Below are 22,139 nucleotides of genomic sequence, written 5' to 3' on the forward strand. Positions count from 1 at the left end.
ATTTTCAATTAATTGGAAGACCAATACTCTGGTATTCAATGTTGCAGTAAGAAATAGATAATGAGTTTGGTATTCTAAATTAAGATGCAGAGATGGGCAAGTAACAGTGGTCTAGTCAGCTGCATAACACACACTGTGCTATCTATGATAGATGACACAGTAGATTCCTCCAAAACGTGTGCCATGACAACAATTAGCAAAGGTCACAAAGGTCACCACTTACCATAGCAACAGATTTAATGCTCTGTATGACCTATTTTGGTCAAGTTCGTGAACTGCTACCATCCCTGAGGTTCTCAATTAATGAAAATAAAAAAGTTGGAAGTCTGCACTTTGTTCTTTATGACTTGTTTATCAAGGGTTGGTTAATCAAGGATTCTATGACTCTTTTGGCTTCATAATGTAATGAAACTTTGTGGCTCAGTTCACAGCCATGGTTGGTGATACTTTGCCTATATGTGTCAAAGCTCGTCCAATTCTTAATACTGGTTTTTCACCGCAGAGACGGAATCCGCTTTGACAAAAACACTATGACACATTTCATCATTTAGTGCTGTCAGAGCCCTAAAGACAGTGAGGAAGACTTTGGTCTGTGTTGACATTTTGAAGAATTGATGAGAAGATGTTTAAAACAGGTCATGATGAACCATAACTGTTGAGGAAAATTATGTGGTACACATGCACTTAAAAAACTAAGTGACTGGTGACCATCTTTGTAAAATTTATTACATTTTTTTTTATTTAGGAAATGGAAGTTCACCCAGGGTTAAGTGACAAGGGCTCTGAGTGAATGTGAAGTTCATCAAGTTTACAGTAAGTTCATCAAGTTTACAGTCATTGACTTCTTAACTACATTTCTTAGAGTCAAAGTCAAATGTTTTCAAGTTAACAGCAGCAACACAGACTGTCAAACTGTATTAAACAATTGATTTTGACCTGCCATATTCAATGTGCATATACATGCCTGTAACAAAGTCAATCCAGATGGTTGATATAGTTGGATAAGTTGATCAGTGACCTCTAAGCGGATTTCAAACTGGCTAATCATCAACTTGAGAACAGAGCTATTCAGTTTCTGTTTAAAACAGTTTGGTTTCTCAGCTAATTGGTGTTCAATTGCTTGTCATTATTGATGAAAAGCACAGACTGTCATTCCTGGGCACTCAGTAAGATGAACCTCGCTTGATACATCTGCATTGACGTCTTAATGTCCTGGATAAGAGAACATCAATAAAACTATATCCAACTAAACCACAGATTTCACTCAACAGTACATGCAATGAAAACTATTCTAGAACAAAGTAACTCTTGCAAGAACTCACTGACTGCACTATCAGAATGAAGTGTAGTTCACAACTCTGTACCAGCAGATTATGGAAATCTGTTGAATTTATTCTTTGCAGAACTTTTATATGAACAGCTGCTATACATGTCCAGTAAAGTTTACCACTTTCTCTCTCCTCATCGGCATCTTTGTCAAAGAAAGCCAGCCATTGATTGATTCCATAAATGTTCTTTGGGGGATATGGATATATTTTACTGAATTATAAAAACAATGTGTTACTCTGTTATTTAAGTGCGGTTACAAAGAGCGCAAGATTTATGTCTTTATTTGAACATTCAGCACAACATACTTGTTTCCTGAACTGACCTGGTCTGACAACTGGAACTGAAATGACAGATGTTCCGAGGCAGATCAAAGCAAAGCCTATTTAGTTAAAGGTCTAAAATACCAAATCTGGTTTCAAAGTCTTGAATTAAGGTAACGATAGTCTTTCAACTGATTGTTGTGCCTCATTTGGAGATTGCCCCTGATACATTATATTGGAGTGTGCCTCTTGAAAATTGCTATGTGGAGACTGTCCCTCAAAAGTTGCTACATAGTAATCTACCTCTGGGTTATACACTGGTTGAATAGCTGAGCTGAGAAATCCAAGACTTGACTTGGTTGGTGGTTTGTTTCATCTAGAAAGACTGACATGTATAGTGAACTGTTAGGAATGGATGAACTAACTTACAATTGACAACTTAAGAATTCAGCAAATTGAAAACTAGACTTGTAAGGATCTATGTCTGATAAGAATGCTGGCAATAAATTGTACAATGTTCCAGCTGTCTTGCCATCTTTAATACCAATTCAGATCTCAAAGCTGACCAGCTTCATTCTGTCCCTTCAAACTAATCAAATCCTCATGTGGAACAGTAAATAAAGTTTCTGTTTATATCTCGATCAAGATGTTACTTTTCCGGTTTTGATAAATACTAAGACCATGCAGTAATATTATCAGCAATTTCACTTACTTTGATGGTTGCTGATAGAAGATAAATACATTTTGATCAAAAACCAATCCTCATATTTTAGTGCTGATTACAAGTTGCAATAGTACATAAGTTAACTTTTGAAGCCCACACCTACATGTATGTTAACTTTAACTTTTAAAGCCTACAGCTAAAGTTGTGTTCGCAAATTTTTCAGTTTCAGATTGCTAACACAACTTACATAGTTTCTGCTACTGATTGCTATGTCAATTATTTCAAGCAAATAGGAGTGTTCACCTTGATAAGCCTTTCCCATTCACATCAGCCATGGTTGTCTGTTAGTCTTGTTAACAAAATTAGCACTACCATCTAAATCAAGCATTTTTATCTGGCATCTACCAGCTCCTCTAGTCATACCAACCCTTTCTAACAATATCATTATTTACCAGCCCTTACCAGTTATACCATACCTTACAAACCATATGGTTAGTAACCATATCAATAACCATATCAATTATAATCAATACTAACCTTACCTCATCAGCATTATAATAATCTGGCAATCCTCAACAGAGATTAAACATTTCTAAATTATACAGTAAGATCCTCCGTTCTGTCAAGGAAAATATTTTGCTTTCCATGTTTGGTCAACAACATGAGCAGCCTGATTTTTTGCTATGATTTCTTTGTTTGTGTGGTCTCTCTGCATTCAGCGATTTATATATAGCAGCCTTTGCTGGAGGGAATATATCGCATAGCCAATGTGCATGTTAATCTGTAACATGTACCGGTAGAACTGGCTAAACTTATAGTTCTTTGCAAAGACTCTTTTCAAAACATTGCTACTGTCTTCTTATGGCCATCTAAATAACTGATAAAAGGGTGGTCAACAAAACAGTGAAATGAAAAACATCAGAAACTATCAGAATGAAATGCTACAGAAAGACTTGACAGTAGAGAGCCATGAACACCAAAATGATGGTACAGATTGCTGGTATGGCAGTTTCTCAAAGTTTTGATAAGTAGAGTAAATACTTCAGAATATTCATTCTTCTCTTGTTGACAGAAAATGACAATAATCAATAATTGTGTTTTGGAACATTCAGAAACAGATTTCAGAATAGCTATGTCATATTTTGAAGAAAAAACTATCATAGAATATATTTTTTTTATTTTACTTATTGTACTGCTACAAACTGCCACTTTCTCCCAAAGTCACAGGTAATCTCTACAAGAAGATTTCAAATCAAAGCTTGCAACAGTCATGGAGATAAATATATTGAAAGCACTACTTATTCCTGCTCTCAACCAATTTTTAATTTCACGGTTCAGAAATATTCATCAAGTGCTTGGATAAATGCAATGCAATCATCCTAACTTTACTACATGTACTAAGTTACTGACAAAGCCATTTCTCCCACACAGTACAGGACTCATCTCATGATGCTGACCTACAGACTTGATTCCATCACTGTTCCCTATGCTGTCTCCCTCATGAAAACCAAAGAGTCTTACCATAAAATTCCATGATAAAAGATGCACGTACAAGTTTCAACCAAGACGGTTTGCCTGTCTATCAGAATATTACTCTCCCCTGATGATATGTTGCAGTTGTCATTTTGTCATCATTACAATTGACAACGTCCTCACATCAGCTCCAATCTCACATACCCTAACTTTCTGACATTCTCTTTGCTGCAGTATATCAAACTGTTATTTGAAATATTTTACTGAATATTTCCTTAACATCAAATGAATCTGTTGGAAACTTAAATCACTGGGACAAATGTGAATGCTTTTAAAGTGCCATACAACCTTTCCAGCCATCAGTAGTAAAGATACTTATTTGCAACTTTACTTCACAACTTCACCCTGCTCTTCCAGAAGTCAACAGGTATTTGTTTTGCATAATACAAAATTAAATTATAAAAAATTTTGTTTACCAAAAACTTCTGACAACAGCAACCAGACTCCTTTGCTAAGTTTGGTTCTTCAATCAAGGGTCACACAGTTTCAAAAGATTCCCCCACCATATCAGACAAAACTCACCTTCAAACTACCATGTGTTGTCTGTCTGAGAAATGTACAGTGAGACTTCAATTGGTCAAATGTCCAGACAATTTAAAACATCCAGGATACTTCAGAAACGTCCCTTCAATGCTAACATCAGCAAGTAAAGTATCACTACTAAAGATTTCAAACTGCACTGAGTTCAACTGACCTTGCATCATGATGATGTCAAACGTTACCGTCCGTGACAAAAGACCATGGCTGAACTGTGAACCTGAGACTTGAACTGGCTGTAAACAAGTAACAACTGCCAACAAGATAAACAACTTTTAAGCTTTGCAAAATCAACAATGTGTATGCTTTATTTGATAAATTCAGATCACCACCCTGTCAACTTAACAATGACTTTACACAGGAACTGTACAATCACTGTTGGAAATCTATGATGAACACGAATACACTGTAGGTGATGTTGTGCTTGACTGACGCATGTTCAACAATGCTATGACTTGCCACTAGAGTGTGACTGCCTGAAAAAAGCCGCCCGCAAATTTCAACCATACATTAAGTCTATATCCGGTCTTTTCAAACAAGACTATACCTTTTTATTCTAGGCTTGAACAATAGCTATAAACTAAAACAATTGTGGCTTGCATTCTGGTTCAAACTTTGCACCTACTTAATAGAGTAACAAAACCGTGATTATTGAGTCAAATTATTCCACAAAAACAACTTAATCACTTTTCATGGCTTCAAATCGCAGCTATCTTTTAAGTTTGCTTTTGATCATGAAAACCACTGGGGTGAAATTACAGACATCCTAAAACCACATCAACAATGATAAAATCATCTATACGTACAGGTTGCCATGGTGAATGATGGCTATTAAACTGAACAATGAAGTATATGACAAAGCACAATTCAGGTCAACTAAGGATGTTTTCCTGCCATCGACATATGTTGACAACCATACATGTAGAGACTGGTGTTTTTGAAAACATCTAAGTGCTCATTTTTCAAGAGAGTTCTGATACATTACTGTAATTACTTGTTTGATCGGATAAATCCAATGAAAGAGCAAAAAATTTTCATTTGTAAATAAATAAATGAGAATGCTATAAACAGCTCGGCAGGAAAACACAGCTACAGTATGTCTAAAGTCACATGTAACATCCTAAGCCAAATATCTTCTAATCTACATTTCTTACATTACATATATTCTATTAGCTCCTGGTAAGCTATCTGTGGTCTAACACCTGCCTCTGTGTTGTCAGTCTTGTCAGATTTCAAAACACACACCTTCAGTCGAGTCAATTCCTTAACTGGAAATGTCAATTTGACATTGCTCTGAGTCTCATAGGATGAAAAGACGTAAAACATGCAAATTTGACCTCTTGAACATTCTATTCCAATAATCAGACTGATATTTTTCTGACATCGACATAACTTGAGACACCAACTCAACAATAAATCCCAAAATACCTTCTCATTCTTTGCAAATCGCAAAACGTGAGTCCACAAATTTTGAAAGGGTTCTGTCATACATTGGGCTGGTGATTGCCAAATAGTTCCAATAAAGTCTGACTGTGATCTCATCAACTTTGTTTACAGTCAACAGCGTTAAAGTAAGACCCATTGTGACATTATTACACAAATTTACATCACTTGTCAAATGCTTCCTGACTTTAAAAGTTTGAAAATGACTTAAAGGTCACAACTTCTTCCTGTTTATACGTACTGTTGCAGACAGATAGATAGTTTCAATCTGGCTTTACCAAACTGGGCAAATTTCTACTATTTTTTAACATTTGGAATATTCCAATGATCATGTTTGTTTCTAACAAATACACTTGTAGAAAGCATTACACAAGAAATATCATAACAGTTAATCATTATTTGTTTGTAAACTGTATCCATGGTTACAGAAGGTATAATCCATGAGAAATATGGTCTGCAATTATACACAGCCAGAAAATGGAACTTGTTAACACACATAATGTTATTTTACTCTCTGATAGTCCAAAAACGTCCCCTGCAACCATAAATCTCCAACACATTTAATTTTTATTGAAAGAAAATGTTCCGGCAAATAGGAATTGAAGTATGAGTTGGCTTAGCTACAGCTGCATTACTGATAAACTTCTCCAGATCTGTGTCTTTCACATGCACGGAAAAGGAAAATCCCACAGAAGTAAAGGTCTGTACATAGAACCAAAAGGTCCATGCTGAGGAATTTCAACAACTTGTCCCTGTTACCGGTGTAAATAAACAAAGTACTGGAAAGTAGGTAATGAATCCTGGCTAAATATAGTACTCGGATCTAAAGGTACCCGTCTGCATGCTGGAATTTATTGTCATGATTTTTTTCTCTGATTATAAATTATACTACTTTCTTTCAAAGTGCATAAAGTTTCGAGAAGAAAGAACATTTTAAGATAAGACAGAAACACAAACCACTCGGCAGCTGTACCATTAATTCTGTACTAAATCTGTTGCTGGCATTGCTCACCACACCTTTTCTGTTCTTTTTCAAACACTGATTTACAAATACATAGAACAATTTGTTCAATGTGAGTGAGATATAATGATATATTGTTTATGCTATTGAGTGTTCAGTTGCATTACAGATGGCAATATTCTTTTACAGCACACATCTATACACACTGGGTATATGTGAGGATTGGTATAGGAGGCTGTGAAATGTCACAGACAACTTGTACGAAACCAATTCTGATGCATGGATACAATGTTGGATATAAGAGACTGAAACATTTTGGAAGGCTTGCCAGATGAAAGTTGTATCAGAGCAAAAGTCAAGTATTATCTTATGAAGCATTCGTTCATGTGAATTGACATTGCAAAGATGAGGTGAATCTACTGTGATATTGTATTATTGATACGGGCCAAAAATGTAACCCCTTGTAGATGACACAACACTTGTATGTGCTCACGGTGGCTCCATGCCAAAAATAGTCATGTTTTCGTTAGCGGCACTAAAGCACCATGTCTGTAATAGGCATGGTGCTCCCTACATAGCTATCCTCACCTTTGCCTATCCAACACACTCTCTGGCATTTTAAAGTCTTTTGATGGACATTGGCCTTCTAAAATTTTACCATAATTTAAAGCAATCATATTTATAGTGATCAACTTTTCAAAAAATTTTCAGACTTTGTCCTTGATAAGGGAAGCTTAATATATACCGCTAACAATTGATCAAACAAATGAGCACACATTGACATTTTCATTGAAGTCACCGCCAGTATAACATATATCATATCATGACATTTATCATGATATAAATACCTAAAGGTGTAACACATTTCATATTTTCACTTTTGCAAGACAGAGAAGTGGGGGGAGGGGGAATTTGCCTTCCCTCCCCTCCTAAACTATGTATGAGTCTCATATCAGCATTGAAATAATGGGGTTATAAAACCACATTAACCTCATAAATGGGTTGACTTGCAGGAGGAAAACAAAATCTGTTGGGTCAGATACAGGAGAAAATGTCTCCTTGAACTGATGAAATAGTTTTGAAGTGAATGGCTCCCTGGTGCTCACAGTGTCCATGCTATCGCAAAGATATACTGAACTTCCATCTAGGAAGGGAAAACCGACAGTTTAGAAAGCAGTGAAAAGTCTGCCTATTTGGATTTACACAGTTTGTGCCATCACAGGCTTCGCACAACACAGAAGCTAAGATGAGCGATAAAACACTCCGACTGGAGAATTGTTCTGACAGCTCACATTGCTGGCAATGTAACAACTCCACTGTTTACCGTCAGGATGTTTCAAAATCTAAATGTTTCATCTCTGGAACAAATCAATATAGCTTTGAGCAGACATGTCTATCACTGAAAATATCAAGTACCAGACTGGGTGCATCCACTGCTGTGATTATTGCATAGCTAGCTTTTTTTTATACTTCACTATATTTGAAGAAAACATGGCAAAATTTTGATAATTTACAAATAAATTGTTTACATGCATGTGTGTTTTAGATTTGGCTTGCTATGTTGGTCTGTGAGAAAGTACTTGCTGTATATGCACAGACAGATATGTCAATGTCTTTGGCCTATGGAGTAGATCTATATTAAAAGGACATACTGAAAAACTATGCACAGAATTTTTAGCATTCAACTGACCTTGTGACTTTTCCACTTGCTCTTTCAAGTCCTCGGCTTAAACCAACAGGTCAGCCACACTTCTCTGAAAATCCAACACCAAAGACGCACACAAGCAGCCTCAACGAGTGACAAGGTAAACCCACACCGTATCTCCCTAGCTATGGATGAAAACCAAAACCTTCCCACAGTGCAGAAAGACACGGCTTTGCTAAAAACTGTTGACCGCTTGAAAACACTGAAGCCGGGCTGCCTGTACGAGCAACGCAACCTCTGCCAGGGTGACCCAGACTCTATCTAGTCTGCTGTGACTGGTAAATTCCACCAGATGCTTCGCTAGCTTTATCATCAATTCACCAGGCTGGCCTCTCATAATCAGCCTCTCACTCACGCAAACACACACACATATAGGCAAAAGATTATTACTTATGTTTTTGTTGTTGTGGATAGATTATTTCAGTGGGGGAACACACACCAGTAAATTAAATAACCTAGAAAAGCTCACAGATGTTTACTTTCTATTGTCAAGGACACAGCCCTCACTGTACTCACCGTCTGTTTGCAGACTCTATGTTTTGTTGTTTTTGTTTCTTGATGTTATTTTCATAATATTTGCAAATACAAGATACCGCTAATAATATGTCTAAGGTGTCCTGCTACCTTTTCCCATATTTCTATAGCAACATAAATCAAGTCCTGGATGTGAAAAGTGTAAACAATTTACATAAAACAGAACACTTTTATTAATATTTTCATTTATCTCCCTATATTTCACGTTATGTTGCAGTTACATTGCCAAAGTTTGACAATCACTACTGTGCATGAGAAGTTAACGACTTGTAGAGTCAAGGTGTGTGTCCCCCTGGCATGCTGTAGCAGTTTCTGAATGGTTGGATTAGCTGCTACATTACCAGGCAGGGCCCCCAGGATACGTCCAGTGCGTCAATCACCCAATGATATCTACATCAGCATTGAAATGGATAATCTAACTGACGTCACTATACCTCCAACCAATCCACCCACCAAATAAAGTTCACAGAAAAACAGGAACAAGGTTCTTGAATACATCATCATGGAGATTCTTTCTCAGAATTATCCTTATCAATGTTTACATTGAATTTGGAAAAGACAAGAGTCGTTGACACCAGCTACAGCCCATACAGCAAATACCTTACACAGAAAATACCTTTCAAATAAGTCAATTGAGATAAATTGCTTCCTTGTTTTTGGAAAGTCCATAGTCATTAATCTTTGTCTACACACTTGCCGGCTGTTCACTTGTAACAAATTCCTAGACATACACGACTTTGATACATTGCATCAGATTTAGAAAAGATTAAACAACAAATAAACCAACTGAAGTAACATGATGGAGATTTCACGGTAATTAAGCCTTGAGATTTGCTATGATAAAAAAAGTGATGAATCAGTGTATCGGAACAGGATGGGAATTAAGAATAATCATTTGTAGGTCCAGAACGTACTTTAAACCAATCAAATTACTGATATTTTCTCTTGCTTTTTAATAAGTCATTTAAATCTAGATGAGCTGACTCTACAATCAGATTATAAAACAACTCAATTAATATCTGTGACTTTCCAGACCAGTAACTAACTAGCAATACCAAATTAGGTATCTTTGCATGGCTAATCCACACCAATCAGTTTTAATCAACTAAGCTTATCCATCCGGCCTGGGCAATTCTGTAAAAGGAAAGGTAAATTTTTCACTTCAGTACTTTTGTGTTGCCAATAATATCTGGATGTTGAGAAATTACATAACATAATTAATGAACAACTTCCAGCTCTATTTATCAAATGAAATATCATACTATAATGTGATATCATTTAATAATTATTAATAATAATAATTAGTTGAATCCCAATTAATGAATAATGATAGTTTATATAATAACATTTTTCTATGCATTTATCCCATTCTACTGGACATTCATCACGCAAGAACTCTGATTCTAAATATCAACGAATTTTGATATTTTTGAAATGATGAATGATTCAAACTTGTTTATCACATTGGTTATTTCAAATGCTATGAAATGCCAACCTCTCATGTAAATTTTATACGATTACCAGTGTGTGTGTTCAGAAATAGATGACGGAACACAGAGTGAAATGCCAACAGATGTTTGTTTCAATTGTCTGGCGTTTATTTCAATTGTCTGTCTTCCATTTCTGTAAAAGCCGTGCCAGGTCAATGCGTCTGATGACAGCCAGCTTGAAATCACTCAGAGTTCCCATTGCACTGAGAATAAACTCCAGGGTTCAGACAACTGACAAAAATCATACCAAAAATAAGCCCTAGATTTTTCACTTCATATCACCATCTAACAACCGAAATTTCTCACAACCTTTTATTGAATAAATACAGACATCCATGCATGATATGCATACCCATATCATGATAACTTTCATGATTTCATTTTTACATATCTTTGGTATAATCTTTTCTAAGCAGCAACACAAAGATATCCCATGTGGGAACTTTATTTTCATTTACAGTGGGGTTACAAGTACTAGATGAAATAGCCGATACCAGAGGGAGAGGTGATAGGAACAGGAATGTCTACACACGCAATCCTCTCCTATTATGGATATGAATATTAATGGCACAATTCTGACATAAATTTGAATAGTTTTAGATCCTGCCTTTTAATGACTAACCTATCCTTCATTAGAACTAAACAGGTCGTAAACATCTTTTGTAACTTTCAATCAAATTGAAAAATTCTGTCATTAAATTATGGTCAGACAATGACAACAGAGAGGTAATATGGATTGTTGTTCAACAAGGTTTGGATCCCCTTGGTCGGGGCCTTCTAAAAAACTGAGCTATCTAGATAGCAGACTCTATTGAAATATGCCGAGAATTCCAAAAGACCCTTGTGGCATAGCTGGGATAAAATCAGCGACACTATGTTGACATTTAACAACAAGCCTGGTTAGTTGCAATAGGCAGGCACATTCATTTCTCACAGCCCGGCTGAATATCTACAGGAATACAGTCTGCAGAGCAGCTTTTGGCAGAACTGTACACTGCAAACCAGCAAATTCTGGTGATGGTAGCAGAACCATGGTGAGGTTGGTGGAATCATAAAATTCTGAAATTTCAAATCTAGTGCTTATCATTTTTTGATGCATCATCAGATATCAGAAGCACCAAGACATGACTTTGATGTTGGTGATGACACATGCAAACATCATCTGTTATTTCAGGATAAAATCCTATCTGTTGAGTAAACAACTTGACTCAAAGAGATAATTAAATGGGTCAACTTAAGATGAATACCATTATTTTTTTCAGAAATTTTTTATATTTTTTTTTTATATTTTTTTATATTAAATTGACAATATTTAGTTCTGTTGCAAAATATTTGAACATGATATTCAACTTTTGGTCAAGTTTTACAACTCAAGTTGAAGACCAAACAACAATCTGTACCATGTCCATATCACTATGCAAACTGTTTCAAAAGTTTTTATTTTTAATAGTATAATTCACTGATAAAGGACTAAATGGAGTATTAAAAACAGAATTTATCATTTGAAACAGTGTGTAAACATAAGAATCTTCAAAACTGAGCTGTTAGATACATTCTGTCCGTCAATCTTTCAGTAAAGTTCTATCTTTATAATTTATGTACATCTGTATCTTAAAACATCATGCATATAGCAATTACTTTCAATCATTACACTGAATTTCAAAGTCCACATTTTCCCAAAGATATATCAGCTCAAGATTACTTCAAAGTTAAGCTATCAGATTTAGACAAGAAGTTTGACTTACTCACGAATAGAAAAGTTATGAATCAAAATCCGGGGATTCAACTGTTTATGATTTGTGATTGAAAAAAAAGCAAAGCAAGAAAAGTTTGTGAAGATCAAAGAGTAGGTTTTTACTTTACCATGAACTTGTTTAAACTTCACCTTTCAGAAGATAAAATGTCATGAAGCACACCAGTTTTACATAAATCAACATTTTTACACAATTTTTCTGTGGACTCTTATTATGAAGTAAACACCCATTAACAAACAAAGATTTACCGCCACAACAGTTTTGGACTTTTTACCATCTATGCCTGAAAATTTAACATGTACCCTTGAGGAATTAGGGACGTGCGGTTTCCTTGATGAGGCACTGTGGGATAACTTGGCACATTGCCAAATCAACACCAGCAAAACCTTGGCAATCTGTAATATGATCGTCAACACAGTCATTGCGAGATACGGCCCAAGGATTGCTACACATCGTGGTTGCAGGAAAGTTTCATCATATAATGTTATTTTATGAGGTTTTATGACAAAAATAGTACAAGTGGGAGCAAATTAGCGCAGTTAGATGTCAAAGATAAGCTCTGGTGGCATTCAATTCTATACCGTTGGAGACTTGTAACTGTGGTTTTGTATAAATCAACATATACAGAGTAAAATGTATACATTTGACAGTTTTTAAAAAACTTGGTATGGACTCAAGCCTTCATTTCCTTGTTTGGAGTTAGTGGGACAAAGCTGAGTTGACTCACAGTAGAACTTCTTTTTAATTAGTGAAGACAAAACTGGTATCAGCAAAACTTGTCGACAATTTAATTGCGGCAGTTGTGTCATCATCACAACAGGTGCAGTGACCTTTGCCCTGCCATGCCCGAAAAACATGGAAGTTCATACGGGCATTTGAAGCAAGCAATGCAGTGGGATAGTTAAACAAACTCCCACTGCCATGCCCACTAAGGAATGGTTGAATAAACTGAACCCACAATACCAGCAGTAGGTATGGCCACTTATATTCTGAAACGGCAATGAATACGCACAACACTGATAATTAGACGACTAAAGCCAGTTTCCACAAGGATGCGGCTGACTCGCAGCGTGTTTGCAAGGTTATATCTGATTGGTCGATTGTCACTATTCACAGCAACTTAGGGTTTATTTGTATTATTTAATTATAACGGTAAGATTCTGCCAACCAATTGGATAACAGCTTCAAAATCGCTGCAAGTCGCCCCCAAGGATGAAGTGGAAGCCCTGAGAAACAGGATCCGTCACATCCCTGTAGTTCTACAATATACACTTTGCATATCAGCAAGCATGCATAAGTTCAAAAGATAGGTTAGCGTCCAAACATCCGTATCACCATGGAAACCATGTCTATTGGGATTTCATTCCACTGACTGTCACTGTGAAATATTTTGTTCAAAGCACTCATTCATCCGGCAATAATCAGACCTTGCCTTCTAGGGAGACATTCCTCTCGGCCTGTTACAAACTGTACCTAGAGAAGAATCTGAAACTCATCCCGGATTTCTTATCAAGGTTATGGAGTTTGCCAAGGTTATAGTACATCTCTGAGTGCGTGTAACTCATCCTTGTTGGTTACAGAGGACAACAGCTGTACAGGTTTTTTAGAAATCTGCATATAAGATGGCTTGTGCTGATGAAATGAGAAACCTTACCCTTGTACAGGACATTCCTGCTGAAACACATATGATGGGAAACTATCAAATTTGTATCACTCGAAAACTAACTGCAGAGTTGAAGAAAACCTTTTACCTGTTTTGCACCATAGCTCCTGTCATCTTTCATTGGAGTGGGACTCTGATGTTGGAGTCTGGTTCCAACTTGAGTTTTGAACTTGGCAGTGGTTACACCTGAGAGATGGACATTACAGAAACAAAGGAAACTCAGTCGGGTTTTTGATAAAATTATGTGTCAGTCTTTTTTGTCAATTTATTTTTCGCATTTACAGTGGCAACATGAAATACTCTATCAAGGCTGGCTTTATTTCCATACCGAACACCCTTACTCTGAGGACGGATACAGCCCTGCCTTAAGCGATGGGATCTTGCAGTCTAGCTAGAGCTTGAGCAGTTGAACATCAAAAATAGAACATCTAGTTTTTTGCATACAAAACATCAAGTCTTTGCATACAAAATGAAAAATCAAGGATTTGCACTTTTTTCAGATAAATACTGATAAATATGCCATGAAGTAAAGATCAGGTTACTATGTTACCAACATAAAATATCAAAAGAGAAATACAATACATCTACCAGTGAGAACAATACAATTTTGTATGTGTGAAAAATGCCATACAGTAAGCCAATTCTGTAATGTTGACGTTTGAATGAACCCAAAACACAGTATCTTTTACAGGTGCCTCTGTACGTTCACTTTTGGATGGGTTTTATGAAGCCCATTGGCTGACTGCCAGGATTCTTCTTATGCACTTAATGTGTGGTTGCATAGGCTGTTTAATGTGTGTCCCAGACAGTGCTTCATACTGCCGTTTGAATTTGTAGGAACAATTGTTGTGACATTGCATGAACTTGAAGTTGTCACTAGTTGGCCCATTTGCTGCCCTAGTTATGGATGGAAGTTACCATATTATGAAAAGATACCAAAAAGCATGCACTCAACCATTAGTGCTGTGAATCCCTCCTTGTTGTGTGTCAGGTGATATGTTGTGCTACCATCCTCATGCATACTGTGCAGTATTCTTGGAATGACCTGACCATACTCAAATCACTTGTCTCACCTTTGGTTTCTGGAACCTTCCTACTTTCTGTTGAGATAGCTTTCCTAGATAGCGCTCCACCGTCAACATCATCATCACTGGATTCAGAATCACTTTCAAATCTCTTTTGCTTTCTGAACGTTTTAGAACTTGCTAGAGCAGCAGGTTTTCTGTCATGAGTTGGTAAGTCATAAGTATGTTTGTCCTCATCCCTATCACGGTCTGATACCTCCATTTTCTGCAATGTAACACGTGTCTTGGATGTATGTGTCGTTCCCTTGTCGTCTGTCTTGACAACCGTTTCCTCCTCTTCCTCAGATGTATAACAGGAGGAATAATCATCAGTGGTCTCCTTGGCAACTATCGACCTGGAAACCACTGTCTTCCTGGTTTTGGGAGTTTCCTCTCCATATTGAACAGTCAATGGTTGTTGGTTCTCACCATTTGTTTTCAGCATGAACGTTTTTGTCATTTTCTTGACACCTGAGTCAGACTTCTGTTCCACCACAGTCCGTTGTTTGACTTCTTCACCGTCTTTGCTTGAGTCTCTCAATCTCATCACTGTTGTTGTTATCTTGGTGTTTGCATCAGGTCTCTCCTCAATGGTGTCAACTTTCACTGAGTTCTCTGCATTCCACGGTGAATCTGAACATAAATCCACAGAAATTGAGAATGTATGAGAGATATAATTGAGTTGATGTTGACCTTCGAGAGGACTAACAGATCATTGATTCAAATAAATTAAATTTTACTCAGTGGAAATTAAAGAGGATGTTTGCAGATTTGTTTTCACAAAATAACATTGATTCTCTTGATGCTTAATTAACACAGACAATGGTGTCTAGTTTGAAATCTGTTACAAAATGTTTAGAAATCATTTCTCTGCAACCAAGATCATTATGGCAGTCTTTGTATTTTTCATCTTTATAATGTGATGATCTTAACTCTGAGAAAGAATCTAATAATTTTTTTTCTAGATGATCTTAGCTGAACTAATCGAACTGCCAATATGGAAACCTCCAGGCTTTCCTTCAAACTATTAGACTGGAATCAGCTGAAAAAAGCCTCCTTAGGTGTGTAGAGAAAAGCTCTCTGACATGCCTGGCTCTGAAATTTGCTGTTTACAAGAGGACAGGGACGATGATCTCAAGTTTCATTGATGATGTCAATGCACTCCAATCTACTTCATTTTATTTGACATTTACAAACACCTAATCACTCATGATATTTTATTTCCAGTGAATTTACCGGTTATTGCATAGTTTTGAGAGGCTTACAGCGAGGGCTATCCAACATTGTCTTTTTTCCTAATTAAAAAATCACCACAAAGACTTTCCAGCAGTACGTATCAATTGTAAATTCACATAGAAAAAATACCTGCTGCTATGAAATTTAACCTCCTTATTTTGTCGAGCCAGTGTTGCAAAACAATTTCAATATTTTGCAATTGAATACACACATTTACAGAGAAAGTAATAAAAATACCTGCCATGATTAAATTTTAACTTCTTAGTTCATTTTTTTTACCATGTTAATTTCACCGAAGGAAGACCCAGAGAAAGTTCTATGAATCCTACCAAATTATTTCCTGATCAGCTGGTCATATTTACTTTTTCCAATGATGAAGCAGCCTTGGTTTTCTTTTCTTTATCTATATTTATTCAATTATGTTATCTTAAAACTACAAATTGAAAATGTCATAGAATATTAAGAATTTGACTCAATCATTTTGATGGGACATTTTCTCTGTCATGACCACAACTGCCATATTAACCAGCATTGTATTGTTAGATGAATGGACCACTTTGCACCAAATAAAGCTATTTATTCCATTTTAATGCAATTGTCTTCTTGCACCATTGTTGTCTGGTGCTCAGATTTAATTTTCCACAACTGAACTGAATTAGCAAGTCACTTGTCAATTGCGCTAGTCTCGCATATCCTATGTTTAAAATGGATGATCATATTCTCACAACATAAAACGGATAGACATTTTACCTTTAGTAACTCTGGGTACAATAGTTCTGTTTTCCTGTTTCAAAAAACTCTGTTGTTGCATTCTTCTTTCCTCAGGCTTCTCACTTACTTTCTCTGAAGAGAAAAAGTTCACACAATTTTTTATTTGCACTGAAAACAAAAATCAGGCAATGAATAATGCATATGACACATGCCTAAGGAAGAAGTAGATAAACCAGAAAAAAACAAAAGTGAACATGTACACTCAAGAGAGGGCAGTCTTTACAATACATGGACTTTTTGTGTGCCGTGTTCTTATACAAACTTCACTGTGCTTTACACAAACTCAAACAGAAATTGAATTCATACTGATGACAATTTGATCATTGACTTTCACCACAATCTGTCGTCAGGGCAACACGTCACAGATACGTCAACACAAAGCAGAATACCTGGTTTTCGCATCTTTAGTTCCCTGATACGAGCCCTGATTTCCAGTCTCTCATCAGCTTTTGTCGTTTTCAGCAACTGTAAAGAGAACATAAAAACGTTCTTCTTCATTAAATCTTGTTTTATTGGATGAAAACATTGCCATAGAATGGTCATAGAATATATGTATAGAGATCACTCTCTAATGGCTTTACTAATATTTGAATCCTTCTGTACTATGAACATCATTAAGTCTGCATTGTATAAATAATCTATACTGAATGATCTTCAAAGGTCAATATTACAATTGCAACAACTATTCAATTAATTCAGGGTGTGCCTCAGGAAGAGTTATCTGGGCAATCAAATTATAACAATAAGAGTTATCTGGGCAATCAAATTATAACAATAAGAGTTATCTGGGCAATCAAATTATAACAATAAGAGTTATCTGGGCAATCAAATTATAACAATAAGAGTTATCTGGGCAATCAAATTATTACAATAATTTTATGGTGTGCTGCTTGTGTAGTCTCATCTTTGAAGCTTGTACTGAAGATTAAGATTTAACATTGTTTTTATGAAAATGGAAAATATTGTCTTTCCCATAGAATTAACACAGGATATGGCATCTGTTTTGGATTTTAACTCTCAGTAAATTTTTTTCATAATTTGTTCTCCGATTCCAAATTTGGTACAATAACTCCTACTCTTTTTTTATTTGATTATAAAAGAGAATAAAGTTTCCTTGGAGAATGATTGAGTCCAAGTTCAAAGCTGTAAAATATTTTTGTTTTGAGGTGCATATTACCTGAAGACTTTCAATATCTTACAGTTCTTTCCACACTATCTATGGATACAATACATAATGGAGAGTTGCATATGATGCTAAAATACTCATTTCTCTGAAAAATTTCATAGCAAACTAACTTACAAGATTTTCAAGTGTTGCTAAATCATCAACGTCTTCAAAAGAATTTTTCTTGGGTTCTTCTTTGGTGGGTGTATCCCACAGTCCTCTACTATCCACTTTCTGAACTTGAATTTCAATGGCAGTTTTATTTGGGCGTAGACTGTCTTTCTTTGGCTCAAACGTTGAGGTAGAAATTTTAGTTTTTGTTTTCGGAGAGTCCTTCAGAGTATCTTTGGCAGCAGTGCTATTATCCGACATCTGTCTCTTGTCCCATAAATTATCGGTATCATCTTTCTTGGCAGTATCGTTCAGCTCTATCCTTTCTCTTGACACAACACTGGTCTCTTCTTTCTTGGCAGCTTCCGGTACGTCAAACTTGTCCAGCTTTTTAAAAGAGTGTGTCCTGATCACCATTTTGGGTCTCACTTTAGGAGATGACACCGCTGGCTTGACAGTGACCTCAGCGACCTCGCCGACACGCACGTCACCATTTCTTTTCTCCAAATCCTTGTTCTCCAACTGAAGTGTCACATTGGATTTGTGAGTAGCACCATTTGTTGTCTCTTTGGTTTCGGCTTCTTGAACTTTGCTCTCTAGGGGACAAGGGGTCAAAGGTTACAGTACTGATTAGAGTAGCTGGTTAGAATTTATGGTTGTACTTGTGCATCATTTTGACAACATAAAAATATTCATATACTTCATTTTACCTCAAAATATGAATGTTCCCTTCTTACAAATTGAATTTTCAAGTATTTCAACAAAAACAGGGAGAGACCCTGGTAGGAGAATTTTGAAAATCTGAAATTTTGCTAATGGTTTTGAAATATTTACTTCTTTGCATACGACTAAATTGCTAATCTTATTTCCATTGAATTACTATCCTTCAAAAATGTAAAAATTCAATATTCAGTTGTACAAAATTTATCAAACAACTTGACATTTAGTAGAGACACGACCCACCTCTTGCTTTCTTCCGAATTTCTCTCAGGGCAACCCGTATTCTCTTCTTAAGTTCATAATCTTCAGTCTCTTTCAACTGAAATGTTGAATAAAACAGACAATGTTTGCACTGCTTCTATGTTCAAGACGAATAACTGTGTGCCTCTTGTAAACATTGGAAAAGAATTTCTGAGTGCTGACATGTTTTTATGGAATTATGTAACACACGGTATCAGCAAAGACACAGACCACATTAAGCAAAGTAACTTCCTGAAGCAACAAAACCTACCATTTGTTTCAGGACATTTTCATCTGTAATATCATCAATGTTGTGACTCAACTCCTCTGTCTTTTTATCAACGTCAACATCTTTCTTTCTGCCCGCTCTTTCAACACTGTCTCCCTCTTCATCTGTCTTTCTTTGGTGAGATGTTGACTGTTCTTGTCTCGTCAACGATATACCAGTAGTTACAGAGCCATGACTGCCACTCTTGCTTGAACTTGGTAAAATCTCAAGTGATACAGAACTCTTTGCTTGGGCTGAAATAAAATTGCAACAGGATTTGGTGAAAATCATACAACTTCCACATGATAGAGTATCTCCAATCCAACTGGCTAAGTCTTGGTCCATTTTAAAATTAATAAAAATACCAAAGCATTCATTACGAATATCTATTGCTGTGTGTAATACATGCTGGGTATAAATTGTGGTTGCAACAGCGCCCTCTACAGGTAATTTTTGAAAACATTGGCTTTGCCAATCTCTGAATCACACATTACCCGAAATTTCTTGTGCAGCATGAATAAAACAAATGTGACAATATTTGAGTTCATTGATACTTTGAAACACTTTTGTTCGGAAAATTCTTTACGGAGCAAAAAATTGATCATTTAATTATGCACTGCCTGGCTGGTGGCACCATCTCACCAAGACCACTCGTAACTGTGTACCACTTTCAGTGGCGTACGTAAAAACAGTGAAGATGTCTGAGTGTCTACACTCACCTTCCTTTCTATTTCTGAGTTCTTTTATGGCTATACGAATCTTCTTTCTTTCTTCATAAACCGTGGTCTCTTTAAGCTGCAGGCAACGATGGAAACAAAGACTGTTAGATAATGGTAATAGCAAACTTTGCTAAAGAAAATGAAAAGAAGTATTCATCGTGGCACTGTATAAATTAACTATGAAGTGAAAACTAGTGAATTAAAAACCACAATTATTCACCCCACAGGCTCTTTTTTTACACAGTGCCATTTAAAGGGGTTAAATAACCGGCCTGTGGTTGCACACATGAACACCTTGGTTTTAATCAGATTTTTTTTTTCTACTGTGGTCCTAAAGGCCTGTATACCTACAGGCAATTCTGTATTGTTTAGATGCAAGCACAGAAGTAAACTCAGGGAAAAGAGTTGTAATTATTGATAATATTTTCATTGCTTTTGTTCCATAAACAAGTACACATTCTTATTTTCTCTCAAAAATATGCTAGAATACAGAGTATTAGTCTTGCACATATATTATATAGCGTACAGTTTGCAGTTTGTGTTATTGTTGAAAAATGATGTCTGCTTCAGCTTTAAAGTTCACTTGTCAACATAAACAACTAACATCACTCACTTGAAAAGTTAAACACTCGGCATTTCAACATAATTTGGGAAGAGTTAAAATAATCACATTTCAAAATTGAAGAAAAACAGTAAAAAAATACATCCAAACTTTCAGGTTATTGAGCAGGTTATTGAGCTTTAATACAAAACTAGATCGTAATGTCCAGTTCTTACACTATATGCAAATCTTTGTATAAAATTTGCAGTGACAAAAGACCAATAAAGGTTGCAGTTTCTCCACGTGAATAAAAGTGGAAATACAGTGTATCTTAAAATCAAGGATTGCACGTAAACACAAAGTTGGTATGTATTATTTATACAAGATTTTCAGTGACTATCTACTCATGATAAATCAAGCAAAGGTACATGTAGTTAACTTTTCAATGACGTGTACATACTTATCACGGAACACAAAATCTTTCAATTGTTCTTTTCATGTAATATCAAAAATATTATACAGAATGCACTATTTGATAAAATAAACGTTATACTTTAGATGAGCTTGATGAAAACTTTAAAGATGCTAAAAGACAAAGTTTAAGTCTTAACAGTACAGAAACTAGCACGCTGGTTGGACACTTTTTGTAAGAAGTGTAGACGACCTGTCTGACTATTAATTTATACGCTCAAGATTCTGTTCTTCATTGTATGACTATAATGGGCCCTGGAAGGATTTTACCGTGTACGTGACTCTGGTTTGATGTCAGAGCTATAAGTAATGGCTCAATTCAGTGCTTGGGGAGAGGACTGCAAAGATTAGTAATTGCTTTGAGTTGACTGTAGATGCAATGATAGACACTGGCTCGGCTTTGAATTGACGCAATGATTGTACAATGAATATGAACAGAATGGGCAGATCTCTGTCTGGACTCAGTTCTCACTAGGCGGAGGACAACAATGGACCAATTATGTCAACTATGGACGGTCACATGCTGATATCATTGTACAATTTCAATCCCTGTTGTCATTATTTACATCACAAAAACAGCCAGAAAACAAAAAACACAAACGAAGTGCAAAATCTTGTCATAAACCTGACCAAGTACAACAATTCAAAATTAGGAAATCACACTTTCATTGACCAACACTCTCTTTTACACTTTCTTCACTGCATTGGAAAAGCCAAACACATGGTTGTACATAAAAGGACACAGCCTGTTACAACAATGTCATTCTCATAGAAAACTCATGCTCAAACCACATTCTCTTTGATGGAAGTCCTGGGTCAAGCCACTTTAATAGAGGGGTGACAAAATACATGCATGTAAATACTCTACATACCAGTTCCATCTCAATGTCTTTTATTTTTAAATTCAAGTTCATCATCTTTATGATTTTGCTGTGATGACTGCTGAAAATAATCGAGGGA

The 22,139-nt window shown here is 36.0% G+C and overlaps 1 protein-coding gene across 2 annotated transcripts in view; it reads right to left on the reverse strand.

The window, feature by feature from the left end:
- LOC139144739 (smoothelin-like) overlaps positions 1 to 22,139 on the reverse strand; it is a 77,997-nt gene that overhangs the window by 23,700 nt on the left and 32,158 nt on the right. For both annotated transcript variants that reach the window (XM_070715468.1, XM_070715467.1), the window contains exons 3-10: positions 20,168 to 20,243; positions 19,452 to 19,702; positions 19,184 to 19,259; positions 18,245 to 18,816; positions 17,334 to 17,409; positions 16,924 to 17,016; positions 14,947 to 15,570; positions 13,962 to 14,059 (exon numbers count right to left, since the gene is read on the reverse strand). In XM_070715468.1, the coding sequence (XP_070571569.1) occupies positions 13,962 to 14,059; positions 14,947 to 15,570; positions 16,924 to 17,016; positions 17,334 to 17,409; positions 18,245 to 18,816; positions 19,184 to 19,259; positions 19,452 to 19,702; positions 20,168 to 20,243 (1,866 nt within the window). The remainder of the gene's footprint in view (positions 1 to 13,961; positions 14,060 to 14,946; positions 15,571 to 16,923; positions 17,017 to 17,333; positions 17,410 to 18,244; positions 18,817 to 19,183; positions 19,260 to 19,451; positions 19,703 to 20,167; positions 20,244 to 22,139) is intronic.

This window comes from Ptychodera flava, chromosome 12 (genome assembly GCF_041260155.1).
Source record: "Ptychodera flava strain L36383 chromosome 12, AS_Pfla_20210202, whole genome shotgun sequence".
Lineage (NCBI taxonomy): Eukaryota > Metazoa > Hemichordata > Enteropneusta > Ptychoderidae > Ptychodera > Ptychodera flava.